This window comes from Hemibagrus wyckioides, linkage group LG12 (assembly GCF_019097595.1).
Source record: "Hemibagrus wyckioides isolate EC202008001 linkage group LG12, SWU_Hwy_1.0, whole genome shotgun sequence".
Lineage (NCBI taxonomy): Eukaryota > Metazoa > Chordata > Actinopteri > Siluriformes > Bagridae > Hemibagrus > Hemibagrus wyckioides.
In genome coordinates, this window is record NC_080721.1 from 10,051,420 (window position 1) to 10,072,007 (window position 20,588).

Here is a 20,588-nt window from a genome sequence, read left to right on the forward strand (position 1 = left end):
AATGAGCTGATTAGATAACTGTATGAATGAGCAGGTCTTCCTAATAAAATGGACAGCAAGTGTATGCATATGTGTGTGTTTACACTAATAGTGCCAGAACACCATAAACAATCAGGACACAGTTCTGGTGATATCCTCCACCTCTCAGCCCTGATACAATCACTCCAACGTTCTCCGTCTCTATGGAAACGCTGTGATCTGTATTTTTCCCAGTCATGCTAATAGGAAGATGAAAACTGTCTGAAAGTTGTTTTGAATTTACCCTAAACCTGCACTACAACCAGATACGTGCTGAGAAAAAAGCAGCTGAGGGCAAAATACTCATACATCCTTCTCTCTGAGTCATCTGCTTTCATGTTTACACAAATCAGCCTTACTGCAGTCGTAATAGCGATATTAACACGCTGAATCAACGACCAGCATGACACACTGCAAAATAATACATCTTCCTATCAGCTGTCCAGCTCACGGTGTTATATTCCAAGCGTCGCTACATCACTACAGTAAACAGCAGAGATGCGAGGAAACAAAGTACAAAGCCTAGTTTTTAAAAAAAAAATATTTCTCAATTAAAGAACGAGTGAAGAGTTTTTCCTTCGCCACATCTCACTCAACTAGTTTTTACAGTCAGGCTGCTCAACCATCATGCTAGCTAACAGTTGTTAGTTTAGCAATAAAGCTTTGAATTAGCGAACGTTTTCATGCTAATTTTCTGTCAGAAACTAAAATCTGAGGCTTCATTTTCTTTCACAAATCTTTCTTGTACGTTTACTTTCACACTTCCACACTTTGTGTATATATAAGACGTACTCAAAGCTTAACTCAATGCTTAATGTCCTGAGTAGAGAAACAAAAGCCAATGATTTTAAAGCTAACCGTGTGTAGTAATGGATTAATTCTTACCGCTCTAGTGTTAGAATCATTTCTGCATGTGAACAGTGATTAGAGTAAATGTACTTTTACTTTAATTAAGGGACTCTTAATAAGGGACCAGAGCTTTTAGGCTAACTAGTTCATATTTTATCAACCTACGGGATATTTTCAATCGGAATACTCTACTAGATTAGTCAAAATGAGCTTTAATATATACTGTTTTAAATGATCTGAACTGAAAAAGAGAATATTTGCTCAGGCAAAAAAAATTATTACATCAAAATATTATGTTTCTCATCAAAACATGATTTGTTTGTTTATAGTAAACTTCATCTATCTTTTCTATGAATATATCACCCCTAGTAGGCTAGATAAAAACAGAAACACTTCTGAAACACGACAAATTCTTGCATTTCTGAGTGTCTGCTTTCATATGAGCTTCATATTAACCATTGTGGAGGGAGACGTGACAAAGACGTTCAATACTCAACATGGAGACAGGAGATAAATTTTCTTTTTTTGGCCTCTAGGTAAAGTGTCGTATTTTAAAATATGACAGCCAACACAGATGTAATTTATTCTCTCTGGTTAGAGTTTAAAAAATAATCAGGGCCATTTCCTGACATTAAAATTTCTCTCAAGAACAACATTGTTGAAAAAATTTCTCTCTGCACTTTTAGCACATAAAAATCACCACACGAAGATTTCCAAACTGTTTTAAGTACAAAGTCAGTCACATTTCCTGTGAAATCAAAAAAGAAAAGGTGCCTGGACTGAACCCTCACCCTTCGTAAATGTTCCCATGAACCGATTTGGGAGCATGAGATGGCGGACACAGGGATAGCCATCGTGTTTTGAAGCGTTCATGACATAACTGGATGGATTACTAAAATTACAACCAATTACAACCAACCTGCTGTGCCGTGAGCTAAATATAATTTGTTTGAGCCTCTGGGAAGCATGCATTAGGGGAAAAAAATGGATGTATTTGGAAGCGGCATGTTGCGTGGAATTAATATGAAGAAACAGATTTACTTTCTGCCTTACGGATGACGACATGCACATATCCTGTAATGAATATAGAATATGCTGATGTACTGCTCTTTTCTCTCTCGTGTACACGCACACACATAGCTTTGATTAAGTAAATAGGGCTGTAGAGGTAAACACACCTGATCACCCCAGAGACAGTATAATGCAATCCGGTGCTGAACCTCGCCATGCTGTCTAAATTAGCCTCTCACTGCCTACATATGAGCCAAAGCACCAGGACACAGTCACACACTCCAAATAATGGGATGTAATAGGGCTTCCGGGGCTTCAGAGCAGTGATGCGTTTCAATCATTTAACTCCAAACCCTCAAACCCAGATACTCCTAATGGTGGTATTAAAAAAAAAAAAAAAAGGTCGGTATGCCTATGGTGCATCAACCATGAAATGTAAAATGTCAGTAGTATAAGTAAATAAATACATAAAATAAAATAAATATAAATATATGAAATTTAATAAAAAATAAAAATAATAAATATATAAAACAAATTTAAAATATATATATTAATAAAATAAATATATAAAATAAATAAATAAATAAATAAATAAATAAATAAATACACCTTTGTTTACTCAGCAGAATGAGCTTTAATATATACTGTCTTAAATGATCTGATCTGAAAGAAAAACAAAATATGTGTCAATCGAACTTAAGAAAAATTATTTTACATAAAAATATTATGTTTCTCATCAAAACGTGGTTTCATTGCTTATACTAAACGTTATTCAACCCTTTTAACCAGTACACTGGTGTTCCAGTCTGTCGGAAAATAGGAAATCAACTTACCGGATGTTTTCTATCAGTATAAATAAATGAATGATGATTCTGATATTGAATGAGTCTGTTGGCTTTCAGTGTGAGATGTTAGATAACCTTACACAGAATTTTACTGGATGAAGATAAACATCTTCATATTTTAGTAGCTTATGTACAAACACTTGGGGCGTCTCAGAGAGCAGAAATGGGTTTGATATCAACATTTACTTTGAAGATAGAAACCGTTTTTGCTTTCAGTAAATTAGTACAACTGTATTGCTGGCATTTTGTCAGCAAACCTGTATAATGTGATTAATACAGTGTGTCTTTGGGAACCGTCATATGATATCTTGGTCAACCATCTTAAAAAAAAACCCTAATAAAAACCCTAAAATCTGCAATTCCTAGAAGGCCAGATTTACTGAGCTCCAGACGATCCTCATACGCAACTGCATGCAATCTCACTTTCATGTAATCCGAACACCGAGCTCGCGATAATGAAAACCAAAGGTCAGGGATATATAAGTGAATTGGGAAAAAGCAGTGTGAGTAAGCGGGAGTGTCCTCATCTAATTTACTCTCTCCTCATCCCGCTCACCTCCCACCTCCTGCCATCTGAGTCTGATTAACTCCCCGAATCAATTCCCAGGTCAGTTTTTAGAGAAACATGGTCAATATAAAAAATCCAGGACTTACACCAGAAATCGGACCCAAAATAGAGCCGTAAATCAAAGAGGAACAAAAGTTGGGACAAATTATGCTTTTCAGGAAGTAACTAACATTCATCTGTGGCTGTTTCCTTATTAAGGCAAAATCCAGCGCATCTACTGCGGCCGAGCCTGAGACTTGAGTTACACATCGGGTCTGAGAGCGTTTACAGATTTACAGATGTGAATTAGAGTGTGGGAATATTTACTATAATGCCCAGAAATGCAAGTCTGGTCATTCAGTGCAAAACTGTAAATCCAAGTAAGTCTCCTGGGTAGAATAGATGTCTAAGAAATGAATTTGGACTATAACACTGGCATCAGGTAACGCCTGAGAGACAAGTTAAATATATCCAACTTTAATAATTACGACCCTCATTTGGTCAGTCCTCATGTGCTTAAAAGAGCGCGAATAATTCATGAATTTCTGAAATGTTTGGAAAACCCTGTTTTGAACCCTCGACGAGAAGATTCCGTGTCTGAGCTTTAGGTTCATCAAGACTTTTTTCAAGGCAAATGTTTTTGTTTTCAAATGTTTTCTTCAGCCTAACATAAGAGAAGACTTTTATTCAGTAACTACAGCACTTTCTACACCATCTTCTCCTGAGATCCCACTGATCCTGACACCTTCTGCTCTCCAGCCCCTTTCTGATCCATCTTGATGCTTGAAGTTCTCATCACTTGGAAAGCACTTCCTGCTGCTCAGGATGACCCACATGGACAGCCTGGAGATACATGCGATTACTGAGGATGGTAGCACTTAGAAACCATGAAGATGGCTTTGAAGATGGACTGCAAGTTTCCACGAAGAGTTTTGCACTCAAGTGAACTGAACAGACTATAAAAACTAGAATGAATTTTTCTGCTTGCACTTTTAGACCATGTAGCACACAGTTATAGAAAGGAAATGATTTGTAATCACTCTCTGGTGTCACAAAGATGAGGATGAGGTTCCCCTTTTGAGTCTGGTTCCTTCTTCCTCATGTCATCATCTGTCAGGGAGTTTTTCCTTTTCTGCCATCGTCTCCTTTGGCTTGCTTGTAAGGGATAAATTTATACATTTAAAATATATACCCTGAATGACTGGAAAGCTGATTTGAGACAATGCCCATCGTTAAAAGACATCACTACTCAAATAAAATTGAACTAAATTCAGACATTCAGTTATCTTTACAGAAATCTCCATATGAAACTGCAATTTAGATTTAACTCCATCAGACGGCAAGAGGAAGACACTTTGAAAGAGACTCATCTAGGTGACACGATTAGAAAGGATTTCTCTTCTACAGCCGTGTGAACGAAGTAGGAAGTCGTGCAGCTCTGAGTGTCTTAAAAGAGACTTGAGCACGAATGTCATTACAGTTTTAAGTCTCTTGCATTAAATTGAAGTAATCATCTGTTCAGTGGTGGAATGTGGAAACTGTTCTTAGCTGAAACTGCTGAAGGAAGATCTGTAACCTCGGTCTGAAAGGCGTCTGCGTGGGGGTGGTTACATCCACAGTAAACACATGCTGATCTGTAGGTTAAGTCTTCGGCAGCTGTGAGCAATTTTCATGGCTTCAAAACAAAGTGGGTCCATCAACACAGGTGTAATATGGCTGACTGGAGAAGGTTTTTTTGGGGGGGGGGATTAATTGACATGCATGAATAACAAACACTCATATACATTGGCATCTGTGGCTGGCAAGAAGGTGTAAAGCTTTCAGACCATATTATGTTAATAAGCTCCACTTTTCTCTTCTCTTCTGGAATGATAGAAGGTTTTCCACTGGATGTTGGAGCATAGCTGTGGGGATATGTGATCATTCATTCTTTCATTCATTAGTGAGATCAGACACTGATGTTGAGGCTTCAGTTCCAGTTTATCCCAGAGGTGTTCAGTGGGGTTGAGTCAGAGTCAGGGCTCTGTGCAGGACGCTCCAGTTCTTCCACTCCAACCTTCACCTCCACACCATGTCTTCATGGAGCTCAGGGGCTTTGTGTACAGGAGCATCGTCATGCTGGAACACTGTTTGAGTCTCTGAGGGAAATCTCTAATCTACTGCAAGCAAAGACATTCTAGACAACTGAGTGCTTTAAACTTTGAGGTAACATTTTGAGGAAGAATCACGTGTTCATTGGTCCACAAACATTTGGTGATTAAAAGACGGCTGAAATGTTGGTGACTGACATTTTGTCAGTTGATTTTTTTCCTAAGTCCTCACTTAATTAATACAGTTAATTTGCTAAGTAGCTCACCATCTGGTTTTCGTCATGCTAGCAAGTTTTTAGCCTTTTAGGTTTCCGGGCAACCGAAACACTGGACTGGGCAGCAGACTGGAACTCGTCCTCACCTCCTGGGCTAGCTAATGAATTTATGATTCGCAGTAAATCCAGAAGCTGAACCTATCAATCTCTCTTCGTCTCACAGAGTGGGCTGGATATATTAAACTATCACATCAGTCAAAAACTCAGTTCGGGATTTCGGGATTTCTTATTAGATTCTGCCAATTTTACTGGTGTGAAATTCTGACATTATATGCCAGCGTGAAGCTCAAACAACAGAGAGCAAGCTTTGTTTATCTCCTGTCTAATTACACGCTGTATCAAAAGGCACCTTTAATAAACAACTGTGTGTCTGAAAGACATGATAATGGACTAAAAACCGTCTCTCCATGAGTGATATGCACTATAATTAAGAGTTATGTCTTTAATCATTCTTGCCTCGAAAGAAAGTTTTTTATTTACACCACGGCGCTAATAAATTCTCCGATCCGATTGGTCAGAAGGTGGTGATTAATTTGCTATGACAGCAGCTCTGACAACAGATTCGGTTTCAAGGCAAATCTCAGGAATATGTTAACGTCCTCATAATACTACATTGCCGTTTCTATAGCAACAACGTACACAGAATATAGTCCACAATAATCTATATAGCACAGGGTCAGTCGTGATACAGCACCCCTAGAGCAGGGTAGGTTAGGGGCCTTGCTCAAGGGCCTAATAGTGGCAGCTTGGTGGTGCTGGGGCTTGAACCCCAATCTTCCAGCCAATAACCCAGAGCCTTAACCACATGAGCTACCACCGCCCAACTAACTCCATGTGAAAGGCGCTATAACGTAAGTGATAATAGGATCTAAATTGTTTCAAGGATGTTTGACAATAATAAGTGTAACAATAAAGGTCATTAATAAATAAAAATGTGACAAATTGCTCTGTATAAAAGAGACTAAAACACTTCATTGTGATATTATTTTTAAAACATTTCTGTGTGCTAACATTAACTCAACACCACCCCACTACATTATTGATTATTTTCCTATAACAGCATTTCCCTAAAGTCTTTGCCTCCTTTCTTACACCACAGTGCAGCTGAATGCTTGAATCTGATTGGTCAGAAGTGTGCACAAGTGTTTTTGTATAACAGCACAGACAGATCCGGCAGGTTTATATTAATGTGCTATTGTTTCTATAGTAACAGCTCGTACACAGGGACCTGTACGGCGTATGCCTGACATAAAGCGCATTTAAAAACATGAAGCTGTTTAACAGAATGAGTCTAATGTTTTCTTTAACATGGTGAAGAATTCTTTTAGGAGATGTTTATTTAACAGTTATGGAAGGTGTCTTCTTGTTAATGAGCTCAGTTTTAGCTCCAATGACAAGACTGTGCTTTTGTGTGTGTGTGTGTGTGTGTGTGTATGAGAGCGAGAGAGAGAGAGAGAGAGAGAGAGAGAGAGAGAGAGAGAGGTGAGTGAATAGCTGTTTATTGCAGCTATAATGTAGGTGATTAACAGAAAGTAACTTGTTTATTAGAGTTTCCGTAGCTTTAAATCACACTATAAACTGTTAAAAATAAATGACATGTTTTTCATTAATGAGATGTACCACATCACCCCCTCCCCCAACAACAACCCCATCAACAACCCTACCTCAACAACCCCTCCCCCAACAACCCCTCCAACACCCTTACCTCAACAACCCCTCCCCATCACTTCCTCCACCAACAACCCCCAAACACCCCTACCTCAACAACCACTCCCCTAACAACCTCTACCTCAACAACCCCTCCAACACCCCTACCTCAACAACCCCTCCCCCAAAACTTCTCTTCAAACACCCCCTTCCCCAACAACTCCTCACTAACAAACCCTCCTCAACAACCCCCAAACACCCCTACCTCAACAACCCCTCCCCTAACAACCACTACCTCAACAACCCCTCTAACACCCCTACGTCAACAACCTCTCCCTCAACAACCCCTCCAACACCCCTACCTCAACAACCTCTCCCCCACAACTCCTCCTCTAGCCCCCCCTTCTCCAACAACTCCTCACTAACAACCCCTCCTCAACACCTCCAACACCCCTACCTAACAACCCCTCCCCAACACCCCTTCCCCATAACTCCTCTTCTAACACCCCCTTCTCCAACAACTCCTCACTAACAACCCTTCCAACACCCCTACCTCAACAACCCCTTCCCCAACACCCAACAACTCCTCACTAACAACCCCTCCTCAACAACCACTCCAGCACCCCTTTCCCATAACTCCTCCTCTAGCACCCCCTTCTCTAACAACTCCTCACTAATAACCCCTCCAACACCCCTACCTCAACAACCCCTCCCCCAACAACCCCTCCAACCCCCCCGCCTCAACAACCTCTCCCCTAACAACTCTTCCAACACCCCTACCTCAACAACCACTCCCTCAACAACCCGTCCAACACCCCTACCTCAACAACCCCACCCCCAACAACCCCTCCAACACCCCTACCTCAACAACCTCTCCCTCAACTCCACCTCCCCCTACACTCATCCATCCCTCAACAACCCCTTCCTAACAATTACCCCACCCCCAACAAACCCACCCCACGTGCATTATTTTCATCACAGTCTGTCATATTTTATTGCTTATTTATACATACTGCCACTAATACAACCTCAGAGAGTTAGTCCGCTCATGCTAATTGTGTTAATTTATTAGATTTACTTTTATTAATGTTACTCTGTACTAATAAAGTGTCACACCGAGTAGTCAACGCTGGTCATTACCACAGAGCGCTCCTTCTAATAGTTTACTGTTTCTATAGCAACGGTTTAAACAGGGACTTGTATGATGGAGATGCTTTTCTGTGAGGAGGTAAATTATTTCTTAGCATGGTTGGAAGGAGTCTCCAGTGTCAGGGGCAATAAAATGACAAGCAAGTTACTGTGGAGGAGAAAATAAGAAGGAGAAGAAGAAGAAAGAAAATGCTTAGAAATCTGAAACCTGAATGTAAAAGAAAACCCCAAAATTTAGCAAAAAAATAATAATATAATTATAATAATAATTTTTATTAGTGCTTTATTGTGGTCAGGTTCGGGAAGGATCTGAGAATACGTCCTAAATGCAATTCCGTTATATTAACACCATGAACACACACATTCACACACTTCTAGACACCTCAGGGCAATTTAGAGTCACTAGTCAACATCCTTGAATGTTTTCAGAAACAGACACCAGCCTGAGGTCAGGATCGAACCCTGGACCCTGGAGGCATGTGTCAGCATGCTGCAATGCACCATATTAACTCTACTAACGAGATTGATTTAGGTCCCCTGTTATTTCTGCTGATAATCCTGTATAATGACTGTATAGAGCAGCTGTATCTGAGGAATTCCTGAAATCCGTCGCGTTCCTAGTTTTAATTAAAGAAAAGATAAAGAAGTCTGCTGTGTGGATAATAAAAGTTGTTTGCGGTGTTGCTCCTGCTGCACAGAGTCATGACTCGGTGAGGCACACGGGTATGTGTCATTAAAAAAAGAGCGAAGAGGAGTGTTTGAGGAGTGTGTGTGTGTGTGAGACGGTGTGTGTGTTCATTAAGAAGCTAACATACGCTAGTTGGCATTTTTAACATGCTTTTCTCTCAGCGTCTGAGCCGATGTCTGAATATGTAATTTTCTAACCAGTGCCATATTTCTGCACGACAGAGCTCACGTCATGGCACACTGAACAGATCCACAAAGCCTTACAACTGCTCTCTCTCTCTCTCTCTCTCTCTCTCTCTCTCTCTCACACACACACACACACACACATACACGTACGCTGTTCTAGAGATCAGATGATAGAGCAAGCAATTACACTGAATCGACACCAAGAAAGACAGAAAATATCTCATTACCAGTTGATCAGATTTGCTGTCATTTGCTAGTGATACACAAAGAGGGAGAGACAGAGAGAGAGAGACAAAGAGAGAGAGAGGTAAAGTGAAATAACAGAAGAGACATGCAAAATAAGGGTGTGTGTTTTGAATCGGACACTTTGTGACACGGCCAAACTGCACCATTATGTCATGGGAAAAAAGACAAAGCGACATTCTCAACGAGGCTTTAAGTGCCGTTTGGACTTAATTGGATAAAGAGGGTCAAATCACCCTTGTAATTATTCACAGACGTCGCTTCGTACAAGAGCCGTAACGAGGAACAGCGACGAGAGCAATCTGTACTTCTAAAAGCTATGAAATGATTAAAAGATGAGCAGCAGATGTGATCCTTTCATTCAAGCTTTTTTTCCTCTCTGGTTTTCTCATCTCTCTCTCTCTCTTTCTGTCTCTCTCCCTCCTCTCTCTCTCTTTCCCCATCTCTCTCTCTCTGTTTGTCTCTCTTTCTCCATCTCTCTCTGTCTCTCTCTCTCTTTCTTAATCTCTCTCTGTCTTTCTTTCTCCATCTCTGTCTTTCTTTCTCCATCTCTCTCTCTATCTGTCTTTCTTTCTCCAACTCTCTCTCTCTGTCTCCCTCTCTCTGTAGGGTTTCACCATACAGGCGCTATCTAAGGGTCTTGCTCTACAGTGTTAGCTCGTCAGTGCTGCAGCTTGAACCTCCAACCTTCTCACCAGGGACCCAGAAACTCAGAGCCTCTCAGAACCCCAAGGACCATTAAGTCTCCACCGCTATTCAAGAAAGTTTCACATTCCAAGATGTCATTTTGCTCAAATATATATGCAGATGATAAATCCTGACTTGTTCCATCACCACTTTCTACACCCACCACCACGCAGGACAGATGGATTAACAAGCAGAGTTTGAGTGAAACTTTTGCGACTCACCGCGCGCTTGCTGGCTAATATCGTTAATGAGCTCGGTGTAGGAAACTGACATGTTCTCGTTAAACACGATGTGCTCAGCTGTGATGTTCACTGCTTTCATCTTCGTATACGGTCCCTCCACGGCGAAGTAGCATGGCCGGTCGTCGTTCTTCTGGTCGTGGAACATGAACATGGCGTACTTGTGCCAGCCGAAGTCCCTGTGCATCTTCACCACAAATTGGCCCAGCTTTTCATGCGTCGGTCCCATGTTTGTGATGGAAGAATACATGAAAAACCCTAACGCCGGCGCTCCGGCCGTCACCATGGGAACCTCCCAGTGTGTGGTGAAGCGGGCGACGGGTGACGACGCGTAGTCACAACCCGGCCCGATGAAAGCCCACGGGTCATGTGCGAACTTCAGGTCGACAGCCACTAGGGGTGCCACCGAGTCAGAGCACACACCGTCCTTGTTCTCGCTGCTGCTGAAGACGAGATGCATGTGGTAACCCGGCAACAGCGTGGGGTCCGAGTTAACCTTCTCCACAGCCCAGTTTAGAGCAGGACCCACCCGAGGCCAAGCCCAGGGGTACTCTGTGTTATTGTGGGGTAAGATAACAGCCAAGGTGATGTTCTTAAGAGCAGGTGATCCTCCATGCTGAGGAACCATCTCAAGATCCACGACTCCTAAAGACACTCCGCTGAGCAGAACCAGAAGAGGCAGCCGAAGCGATCCCACCAACGTACACTCCATCTTCAGCACCTGAGGTCCTGAGCACATCGAGAGACATTGTTAACATGTTAAAAGTACTCTAAGAAGGTTTTATTCTTGAAGAACCTGAGAATCCTATTAGTCCTGAACAAAAGCCTACTAAATATGAACTGAGCTACAGTTCATTATTAAATCAGATTTCAATCAAGATTCAAGATTTTAGAGTTATATACAGCATACAACATGCAGTTAAATAAAAAACCTGGACTCCTTGTGTACATAAATAAACAAAATTTTAAAAGAAATATGAAGAAATAAGAATATTATAAAAAGATTTCAAATTGATATCAGATATTCTGTATCATGAGACACATTTACAATTATTTATTTATTTATTTATTTATTTATTTATTTATTTATTTATTTATTTTAATTTGGACACAATTTCCATTTAATCATCATCTAAATGTCAGAACAATGACTTTTCAGAATAAACGTGACACTTAATACTGAAAAGCACTATTAGAGAAACAATTCAGGTAAGAAATGAAATAAACCCTATTTATTAGTAGAGTTTATTTGAAAATAAATACATTATATATTAAAATAAAAATAAGCTTTTCAGTTAGCAGGATGTAATTAAGATAACTTTGTACTGGAAATGTTACAATATATAATATAATTAGGTATATGAAATAATGCTAAATAATATTTAAGCTGTTGCACTTCTTAAGTAAAATAAATAAATAAATAAATAAATAAATAAATAAAAATCAATAAAAAAAAAATGAAAATGACAAAATATTCTCTATATACTCTTTTTTTTCAACTGAACTACTTCCATAATTTCATATTGATATTATTAAATTATAAACAAAATAAAAACTGACATGTTGAGGCTAAACTTTTTTTTTTCTTTAACCAGTAAACTAAAGTAACCTTTGTCCAGTATAGTATTTAGATTATAGATTATACATGACAAAGCCTGGTCTTTAAGATCAACACACACACACAGCATTAAAATAATAAATAAATATACTCATAAGCTAAAGTAAGCTTTTTGTATAACGTTATTATCTACAATAATGCCACTATACTATTATTGTTTACGTTGTGGAGTGGCAGCCATTTTGGATTTACAGTTAATGTTCTGAAGACGGTGTTGGTTTCAGTGAATGTATTTCAAACTGATGTGTATTAACTTCTCTCAATATGTTATTAGCTAACGGTAGCTTTATGTTGTTTATGTTTATGTTGTTGTTGTTGTTATTTCCTAATCTATAAGAATTCAGTCATCCCTGTAGGTCATTGCAAGTATTTACAGCAACTATTTCTGGTTGTAACTCGGAATAAAATCATCGTGTTAGGTTTTTATTCCAGCACAAGGAAAAAATCTTGAACATAACACTAATGAAAGAATAGGAAATGTTTTCTTTAACTGTAAAAATAAAAGTTTTTACTGTAAAAGATTGCTTTTGTCTACAAGGATGTGCAAAGCAAGTAACACACGTTTGGGATGTATGGAGAGAAGACGCCACTGTGAGTTTGTACTGGACATATCTAACACATACCATAGTATCTAACACATTTAAGGATACGAGTAAAGCTAACTCTCTAGATAATAATAATAATAATAATAATAATAATAATAATAATAACAATAATAATAATGATAAGAAGAAGAAGAAAAAGTAAAAGTACTTGGCCCCCCCTAACAATAATATTAAACTAAGCACATTGAAGAAGAAGAATCAATTCTCTAAATGCTAATTTGAGATTTAAGAAAAATATTTAACCCTGGAAATGAGATCTACTCATAATAATAACACACACAGAGTCACATCTGATACACAGACAACAAATCTAAAGCTACACCAACAAAAATCAGTCAAAAATGTTATTACGTCATAATGTCATCTAGCGTCTTGTAGGTATATTGAATATTAGATTTTACCTCACATTCAGTGTTCAGTCCTGGTTGTACCTCATGTTTGGTCCGGAGCAGGTGTGTGTGTGTGTGTGTGTGTGTTTGCGTTTTCAAACTTTAGTCGATTAATCGCAGTATAAACTCCGTTTCCAGTGCCCTCGTGCCCGAGGTCTTGTGGAAGTGCAGGCTGGAGCTTGGTGAAGGTCTGAGTTTTCCTGATTCTCCGGCACTCTTTTACGCATCGTCATTTCTCCAGCGCGCAGAGAAAGTGCCCGAGATTTCTGTCCTCCTTCATTCTTCCTCCTGCGATGAGTGACGCGATAAAAGTCAACACCCAGAGAGAGAAGTGGACAAGCCTATGTCCTGCTGTTCGTCCCTCAGTGTGCTGTGGGAGTCAAAGCCTGACAGAGGAGTTAAAGTGGAAACGTGCTGCAGATCGAGAGGAAAGGATCACCGCTGCTCACTGTTACATGTGCAGGAAAGACTCGGGGTTGCCAGATTGAGACAATTCTTAACCGTCTCTGGATGAGAAACGCGCATTAGGACAGACGCACAACGGACTGGGAGAAATTTACCATTATATCAAGATTTGATGGTTTTAAATTACGCGTAAAGTGTTTGTGTGTTCCATATATATTGGTGTGATCCAAATGTCCTACAGGTTTTAACCTTGTGGGAACATTTATCTGGTCCCCGTGATTGAACACAGCTTGCTTATCTATCTATCTATCTATCTATCTATCTATCTATCTATCTATCTATCTATCTATCTATCTATCTGTCTGTCTGTCTGTCTGTCTGTCTGTCTAAAGAACTGTAGCTTTTGTTTTGTTTTTATTAGGTGCATTAGTAATTGTCAGAGGAAGGTCCTCACAAAGACAGTAAAAGGAGAGAGAGAGAGAGAGAGAGAGAGAGAGAGTGTGTGTGTGTTTGTGTGTGTTGGGAATGGTTTTATATCATGATGGGGACCAAATGTTCCAGGACTTTGTGGGAACATTTAGTGGGTTCTGGTGAATAAAAACAACTTTCTCTTTCTTTCTTTCTTTCTTTCTTTCTTTCTTTCTTTCTTTCTTTCTTTCTTTCTTTCTTTCTTTCTTTCTTTCTTTCTTTCGTGTGTGTGAAAGAGAGAGAGAGAGAGAGAGAGCTAGGGTACGTCTGACTGGTCCTCATAAAGAAACCTGTTTTTTTCCACCAATAATTTGGAACAAACAAACAAACTAACAAGCAAACAAACAGAAACAAATGTAAACAATAACTAAAAAAATGTTTCCTACATGTTAGATTTCGGTGTAGCGTAGCTCGTGTACTGCTGTAAAGTATTCTGAAGCATTTCAAGAACAACTGGAATTAATCAGATTGCAATTCTGTCACTTGTGAAACAAAAGAAAGTGACTTGTTTTTTTGACGCCGTTGGACTGTTTGGAATTTTGGTCCCAGGTCCCTCGTGACCTCCGGCATTTTAATCACATGCCTCTCTTCCTTTTCATTGTTCTGTGTTTTCCCACACTCTTCCGCTCAATTAAAAGGTGCTATTTTTGTTGAGTCTATTAAGCTTTTATTGGCTCCTGCTGCCCTCTCCTCCCTCTCTACCTCCCTCCTATCGTCCCTCCTTCGAACTCCTCTGTCTATCCTCCTGTTTTCTTTTAGCCAGGCGCTAGATATCCGAGCGGCTCATTTTGCACCGTCTTCACTCGGCAGCACTTTTCCTAACGAGCGACTCGGATCGATGCGGCTGAGGGAGAGGGAGGCAGGAGCTCGTTTCCCGGATGCTCCACACCAGTGAAGCCGTGCCGTGTGAGAAAAACACAGCGGGTCACATAGCCGGCCATAAATAACGCTGCTTTCTGGACGGGAGGACACCTCCCTTGTTCCTCTTCATAGTTCCCCTGTGACCTGGACATGCTGACCACTTCCACTGTCTGCTTATCCTGTGCCCTGTGACACACACACACACACATATACCACACACACACACTTTAGTAGAGGAAGGATAGGGGCCACATTATCCTCAGAAGCTTAACTAGAGTTCAGACTCATTTGTTGATGCACCCACTGAAGAGTGGATCAGATGTTCAAACACAGAACACAGTGTACAAAGCCAAAATAGTCTCTCTCTCTCTCTCTCTCTCTCTCTCTCTCTCTCTCTCTCTCTCTCTCTCACCCCGACCACTTCCTGCTAATGCTGTACCTTTTTCCACTACATCCTACACCCACCTCTGTACAAGTTACTCATCCACACAAAAAAACAAAAAGCCCACACACTCATAGTTTATCTGTACGCTCAGGCTGGGCTTTAATGAGTACAAATTTAAGACATGGCCTTTTGACTTATGAAACCAGTCCATGTACAAAAAACTAACTGGGATTTGAATTCAGCCTCCCAGTACGGTCGTAAAAAGGTGGAGGGTGAGGGGGAAGGGTCTTTGGGAGACCCACATCCAGTCTCCATTGCTCGCTGTTGCTCGTATCACTGCTGTTCTTGCACACAATATTTTAATACTGCCAATAATGTAGCTCTATGTTATTTTATGTAGCTCTATGTTATTTTATGTAGCTCTATGTTGTTTAATGTAGCTCTATGTTATTTTATGTAGCTCTATGTTATTTTATGTAGCTCTATGTTGTTTAATGTAGCTCTATGTTATTTTATGTTGCTCTATGTTATTTTATGTTGCTCTATGTTATTTTATGTTGCTCTATGTTATTTTATGTAGCTCTATGTTATTTTATGTAGCTCTATGTTGTTTAATGTAGCTCTATGTTATTTTATGTTGCTCTATGTTATTTTATGTAGCTCTATGTTGTTTAATGTAGCTCTATGTTATTTTATGTTGCTCTATGTTATTTTATGTAGCTCTATGTTATTTTATGTAGCTCTATGTTGTTTAATGTAGCTCTATGTTATTTTATGTTGCTCTATGTTATTTTATGTAGCTCTATGTTATTTTATGTAGCTCTATGTTATTTTATGTAGCTCTATGTTGTTTAATGTAGCTCTATGTTATTTTATGTAGCTCTATGTTATTTTATGTAGCTCTATGTTGTTTTATGTAGCTCTATGTTATTTAATGTTGCTCTATGTTGTTTAATGTAGCTCTATGTTATTTTATGTTGCTCTATGTTATTTTATGTAGCTCTATGTTGTTTAATGTAGCTCTATGTTATTTTATGTAGCTCTATGTTGTTTAATGTAGCTCTATGTTATTTTATGTTGCTCTATGTTATTTTATGTAGCTCTATGTTATTTTATGTAGCTCTATGTTGTTTTATGTAGCTCTATGTTATTTAATGTTGCTCTATGTTGTTTAATGTAGCTCTATGTTATTTTATGTTGCTCTATGTTATTTTATGTAGCTCTATGTTATTTTATGTAGCTCTATGTTGTTTAATGTAGCTCTATGTTATTTTATGTTGCTCTATGTTATTTTATGTAGCTCTATGTTGTTTAATGTAGCTCTATGTTATTTTATGTTGCTCTATGTTATTTTATGTAGCTCTATGTTGTTTAATGTAGCTCTATGTTATTTTATGTTGCTCTATGTTATTTTATGTAGCTCTATGTTATTTTATGTAGCTCTATGTTGTTTAATGTAGCTCTATGTTATTTTATGTTGCTCTATGTTATTTTATGTAGCTCTATGTTATTTTATGTAGCTCTATGTTGTTTAATGTAGCTCTATGTTATTTTATGTAGCTCTATGTTGTTTTATGTAGCTCTATGTTGTTTAATGTTGCTCTATGTTGTTTAATGTAGCTCTATGTTGTTTTATGTAGCTCTATGTTATTTAATGTAGCTCTATGTTGTTTTATGTAGCTCTATGTTGTTTAATGTTGCTCTATGTTGTTTAATGTAGCTCTATGTTATTTTATGTTGCTCTATGTTGTTTAATGTAGCTCTATGTTGTTTTATGTAGCTCTATGTAGTTTAATGTAGCTCTATGTTGTTTTATGTAGCTCTATGTTATTTAATGTAACTCTGTTATTTTATGTAGCTCTATGTTGTTTAATGTAGCTCTATGTTGTTTAATGTAGCTCTATGTTGTTTAATGTAGCTCTATGTTGTTTTATGTAGCTCTATGTTATTTAATGTAGCTCTATGTTATTTTATGTAGCTCTGTTATTTTATGTAGCTCTATGTTGTTTAATGTAGATCTATGTTGTTTAATGTAGCTCTATGTTGTTTAATGTAGCTCTATGTTATTTTATGTTGCTCTATGTTGTTTAATGTAGCTCTATGTTATTTTATGTAGCTCTATGTTATTTAATGTAGCTCTATGTTGTTTAATGTAGCTCTATGTTATTTTATGTTGCTCTATGTTGTTTAATGTAGCTCTATGTTATTTTATGTTGCTCTATGTTGTTTAATGTAGCTCTATGTTGTTTAATGTAGCTCTATGTTGTATAATGTAGCTCTATGTTGTTTAATGTAGCTCTATGTTGTTTAATGTAGCTCTATGTTGTTTAATGTAGCTCTGTGTTGTTTAATGTAGCTCTATGTTGTTTTATGTTGCTCTATGTTGTTTTATGTAGCTCTGTGTTGTTTAATGTAGCTCTATGTTATTTTATGTAGCTCTATGTTGTTTTATGTAGCTCTGTGTTGTTTTATGTAGCTCTGTATTGTTTTATGTAGCTCTGTGTTGTTTTCTGTAGCTCTATGTTGTTTATGTAGCTCTATGTTGTTTTATGTAGCTCTGTGTTGTTTAATGTAGCTCTGTGTTGTTTAATGTAGCTCTATGTTGTTTATGTAGCTCTATGTTGTTTTATGTAGCTCTGTGTTGTTTTATGTAGCTCTGTATTGTTTTATGTAGCTCTGTGTTGTTTTCTGTAGCTCTATGTTGTTTATGTAGCTCTATGTTGTTTTATGTAGCTCTGTATTGTTTTATGTAGCTCTGTGTTGTTTTCTGTAGCTCTATGTTGTTTATGTAGCTCTATGTTGTTTTATGTAGCTCTGTGTTGTTTAATGTAGCTCTGTGTTGTTTAATGTAGCTCTATGTTGTTTATGTAGCTCTATGTTGTTTTATGTAGCTCTGTGTTGTTTAATGTAGCTCTGTGTTGTTTAATGTAGCTCTATGTTGTTTATGTAGCTCTATGTTGTTTTATGTAGCTCTGTGTTGTATAATGTAGCTCTATGTTGTTTAATGTTGCTCTATGTTGTTTAATGTAGCTCTATGTTGTTTAATGTAGCTCTGTGTTGTTTAATGTAGCTCTATGTTGTTTTATGTTGCTCTATGTTGTTTTATGTAGCTCTGTGTTGTTTAATGTAGCTCTATGTTATTTTATGTAGCTCTATGTTGTTTTATGTAGCTCTGTGTTGTTTTATGTAGCTCTGTATTGTTTTATGTAGCTCTGTGTTGTTTTCTGTAGCTCTATGTTGTTTATGTAGCTCTATGTTGTTTTATGTAGCTCTGTGTTGTTTAATGTAGCTCTGTGTTGTTTAATGTAGCTCTATGTTGTTTTATGTAGCTCTGTGTTGTTTTATGTAGCTCTGTATTGTTTTATGTAGCTCTGTGTTGTTTTCTGTAGCTCTATGTTGTTTATGTAGCTCTATGTTGTTTTATGTAGCTCTGTGTTGTTTTATGTAGCTCTGTATTGTTTTATGTAGCTCTGTGTTGTTTTCTGTAGCTCTATGTTGTTTAATGTAGCTCTATGTTGTATAATGTAGCTCTATGTTGTTTAATGTTGCTCTATGTTGTTTAATGTAGCTCTATGTTGTTTAAGGTAGCTCTGTGTTGTTTAATGTAGCTCTATGTTGTTTTATGTTCCTCTATGTTATTTTATGTAGCTCTGTGTTGTTTAATGTAGCTCTATGTTGTTTTATGTAGCTCTGTGTTGTTTTATGTAGCTCTGTATTGTTTTATGTAGCTCTGTGTTGTTTTCTGTAGCTCTATGTTGTTTATGTAGCTCTATGTTGTTTTATGTAGCTCTGTGTTGTTTAATGTAGCTCTGTGTTGTTTAATGTAGCTCTATGTTGTTTTATGTAGCTCTATGTTGTTTTATGTAGCTCTGTGTTGTTTTATGTAGCTCTGTGTTGTTTTATGTAGCTCTGTGTTGTTTTATGTAGCTTTATGTTGTTTATGTAGCTCTATGTTGTTTTATGTAGCTCTGTGTTGTTTAATGTAGCTCTGTGTTGTTTAATGTAGCTCTATCTTGTTTTATGTAGCTCTATGTTGTTTTATGTAGCTTTATGTTGTTTATGTAGCTCTATGTTGTTTTATGTAGCTCTGTGTTGTTTTATGTAGCTTTATGTTGTTTATGTAGCTCTATGTTGTTTTATGTAGCTCTATGTTGTTTTATGTAGCTCTGTATTGTTTTATGTAGCTCTATGTTGTTTTATGTAGCTCTGTATTGTTTTATGTAGCTCTATGTTGTTTTATGTAGCACCATGGCCCTGGAGAAACATTGTTTCATTTCACTGAGTACTGTGTCAGCTATATATGATTATAATGACAATAAAAGCTTCTTGACTTGACTTGGAAGTCACCAGCTCTGGTTGAAAATGTAAGATCTCAGATCACTTTGTCACTGTGAGTCGCTGCATGTCTGAACATAACACTAGAGAATGAGACGTGTGTCTTAGGTTTAAAAAAAATACAGACAGAAATCCTGTTTACATCATAAAAATGAACTGGGACTGGGACTGAGATCGTGCAGAGTCCGATTTGAAACTGGCAGAGCAAACAATGGCCATGTTGATTAAAACTGGAGCCTGTTGGGAAGTCACAAGTCACTGCAAGACACTTTTACTGCATTGATTCCATTAAAGTCTGTGTTAGTTTCTGCATCCTGATTTCCTTCGGGAGTGGACATTAGCGGAATTTAAAAAATGGGCCTGACAGAGTCCTAAAAGACTTTATAGTTACCTTTTAAAAGCAAGCTTTCCTTTTAAAATGAAAAAAATAAAAATAAAAAAATAATAAATGAATAGTAAATCTACCAGATTGATATAGTGGACATTGTAAAGTGGCTTAAATATAATGGTCAGTGATTTCCACAATTCACGAATTTTCTCATAACATTCATAACATTCAGGAGGAAATAATTGTTGATTTTTTAAATTTTTTTTGGAAAATTTGTTTAATTTATTTTAGGTTTTTTTTTTTCGGTAGGTCAATGTTGAATTTTGGATCCCCTTTTGGCTCTAACGTTCCTTCTCACCCTGACCTCTTAGTCGCTTCTTAGTTTTTTTATCTTCTCTAGGCAGACTAACTCTTGTGCCAAATTAATTTTTTTGGAAGATTATTATTATTATTATTATTATTATTATTATTATTATTATTATCAATATATTTATTTAACAATGCTCTATGGGACTTGCTTCTGATGCTTTTGATAGGTCCTTGATTTTCACAATGCTCTTTGTATAGATGAGATCTCTCTCGGTTCTTCCAGGAACCGATGTATTTCCATTGAGATCATGTGACACTTTAATTTCAGACAGATGAACTCTATTCAGTCACCGACGTCACTTCCGAAGGCAACTACGGTAGTTGCACCAGTGCTAATTTAAAAGGGGGTGAA

General features: G+C 37.8%; 1 protein-coding gene across 2 annotated transcripts in view; it reads right to left on the reverse strand.

Annotated features, from left to right (window-relative positions):
• Window positions 1-13,774, reverse strand: part of npr1a (natriuretic peptide receptor 1a) — a 100,673-nt gene extending 86,899 nt beyond the window's left edge. The window contains exons 1-2 of one of the 2 annotated variants that reach the window (XM_058404760.1): window positions 13,103-13,774; window positions 10,456-11,202 (exon numbers count right to left, since the gene is read on the reverse strand). In XM_058404760.1, coding sequence (XP_058260743.1) covers window positions 10,456-11,185 — 730 coding nt within the window. In that variant the 5' untranslated portion in view covers window positions 11,186-11,202; window positions 13,103-13,774. Of the gene's footprint in view, window positions 1-10,455; window positions 11,203-13,097 lie in introns of both variants that reach the window. The other variant, XM_058404759.1, reaches the window with a different exon arrangement.
• Window positions 13,775-20,588: the final 6,814 nt, after the last annotated feature.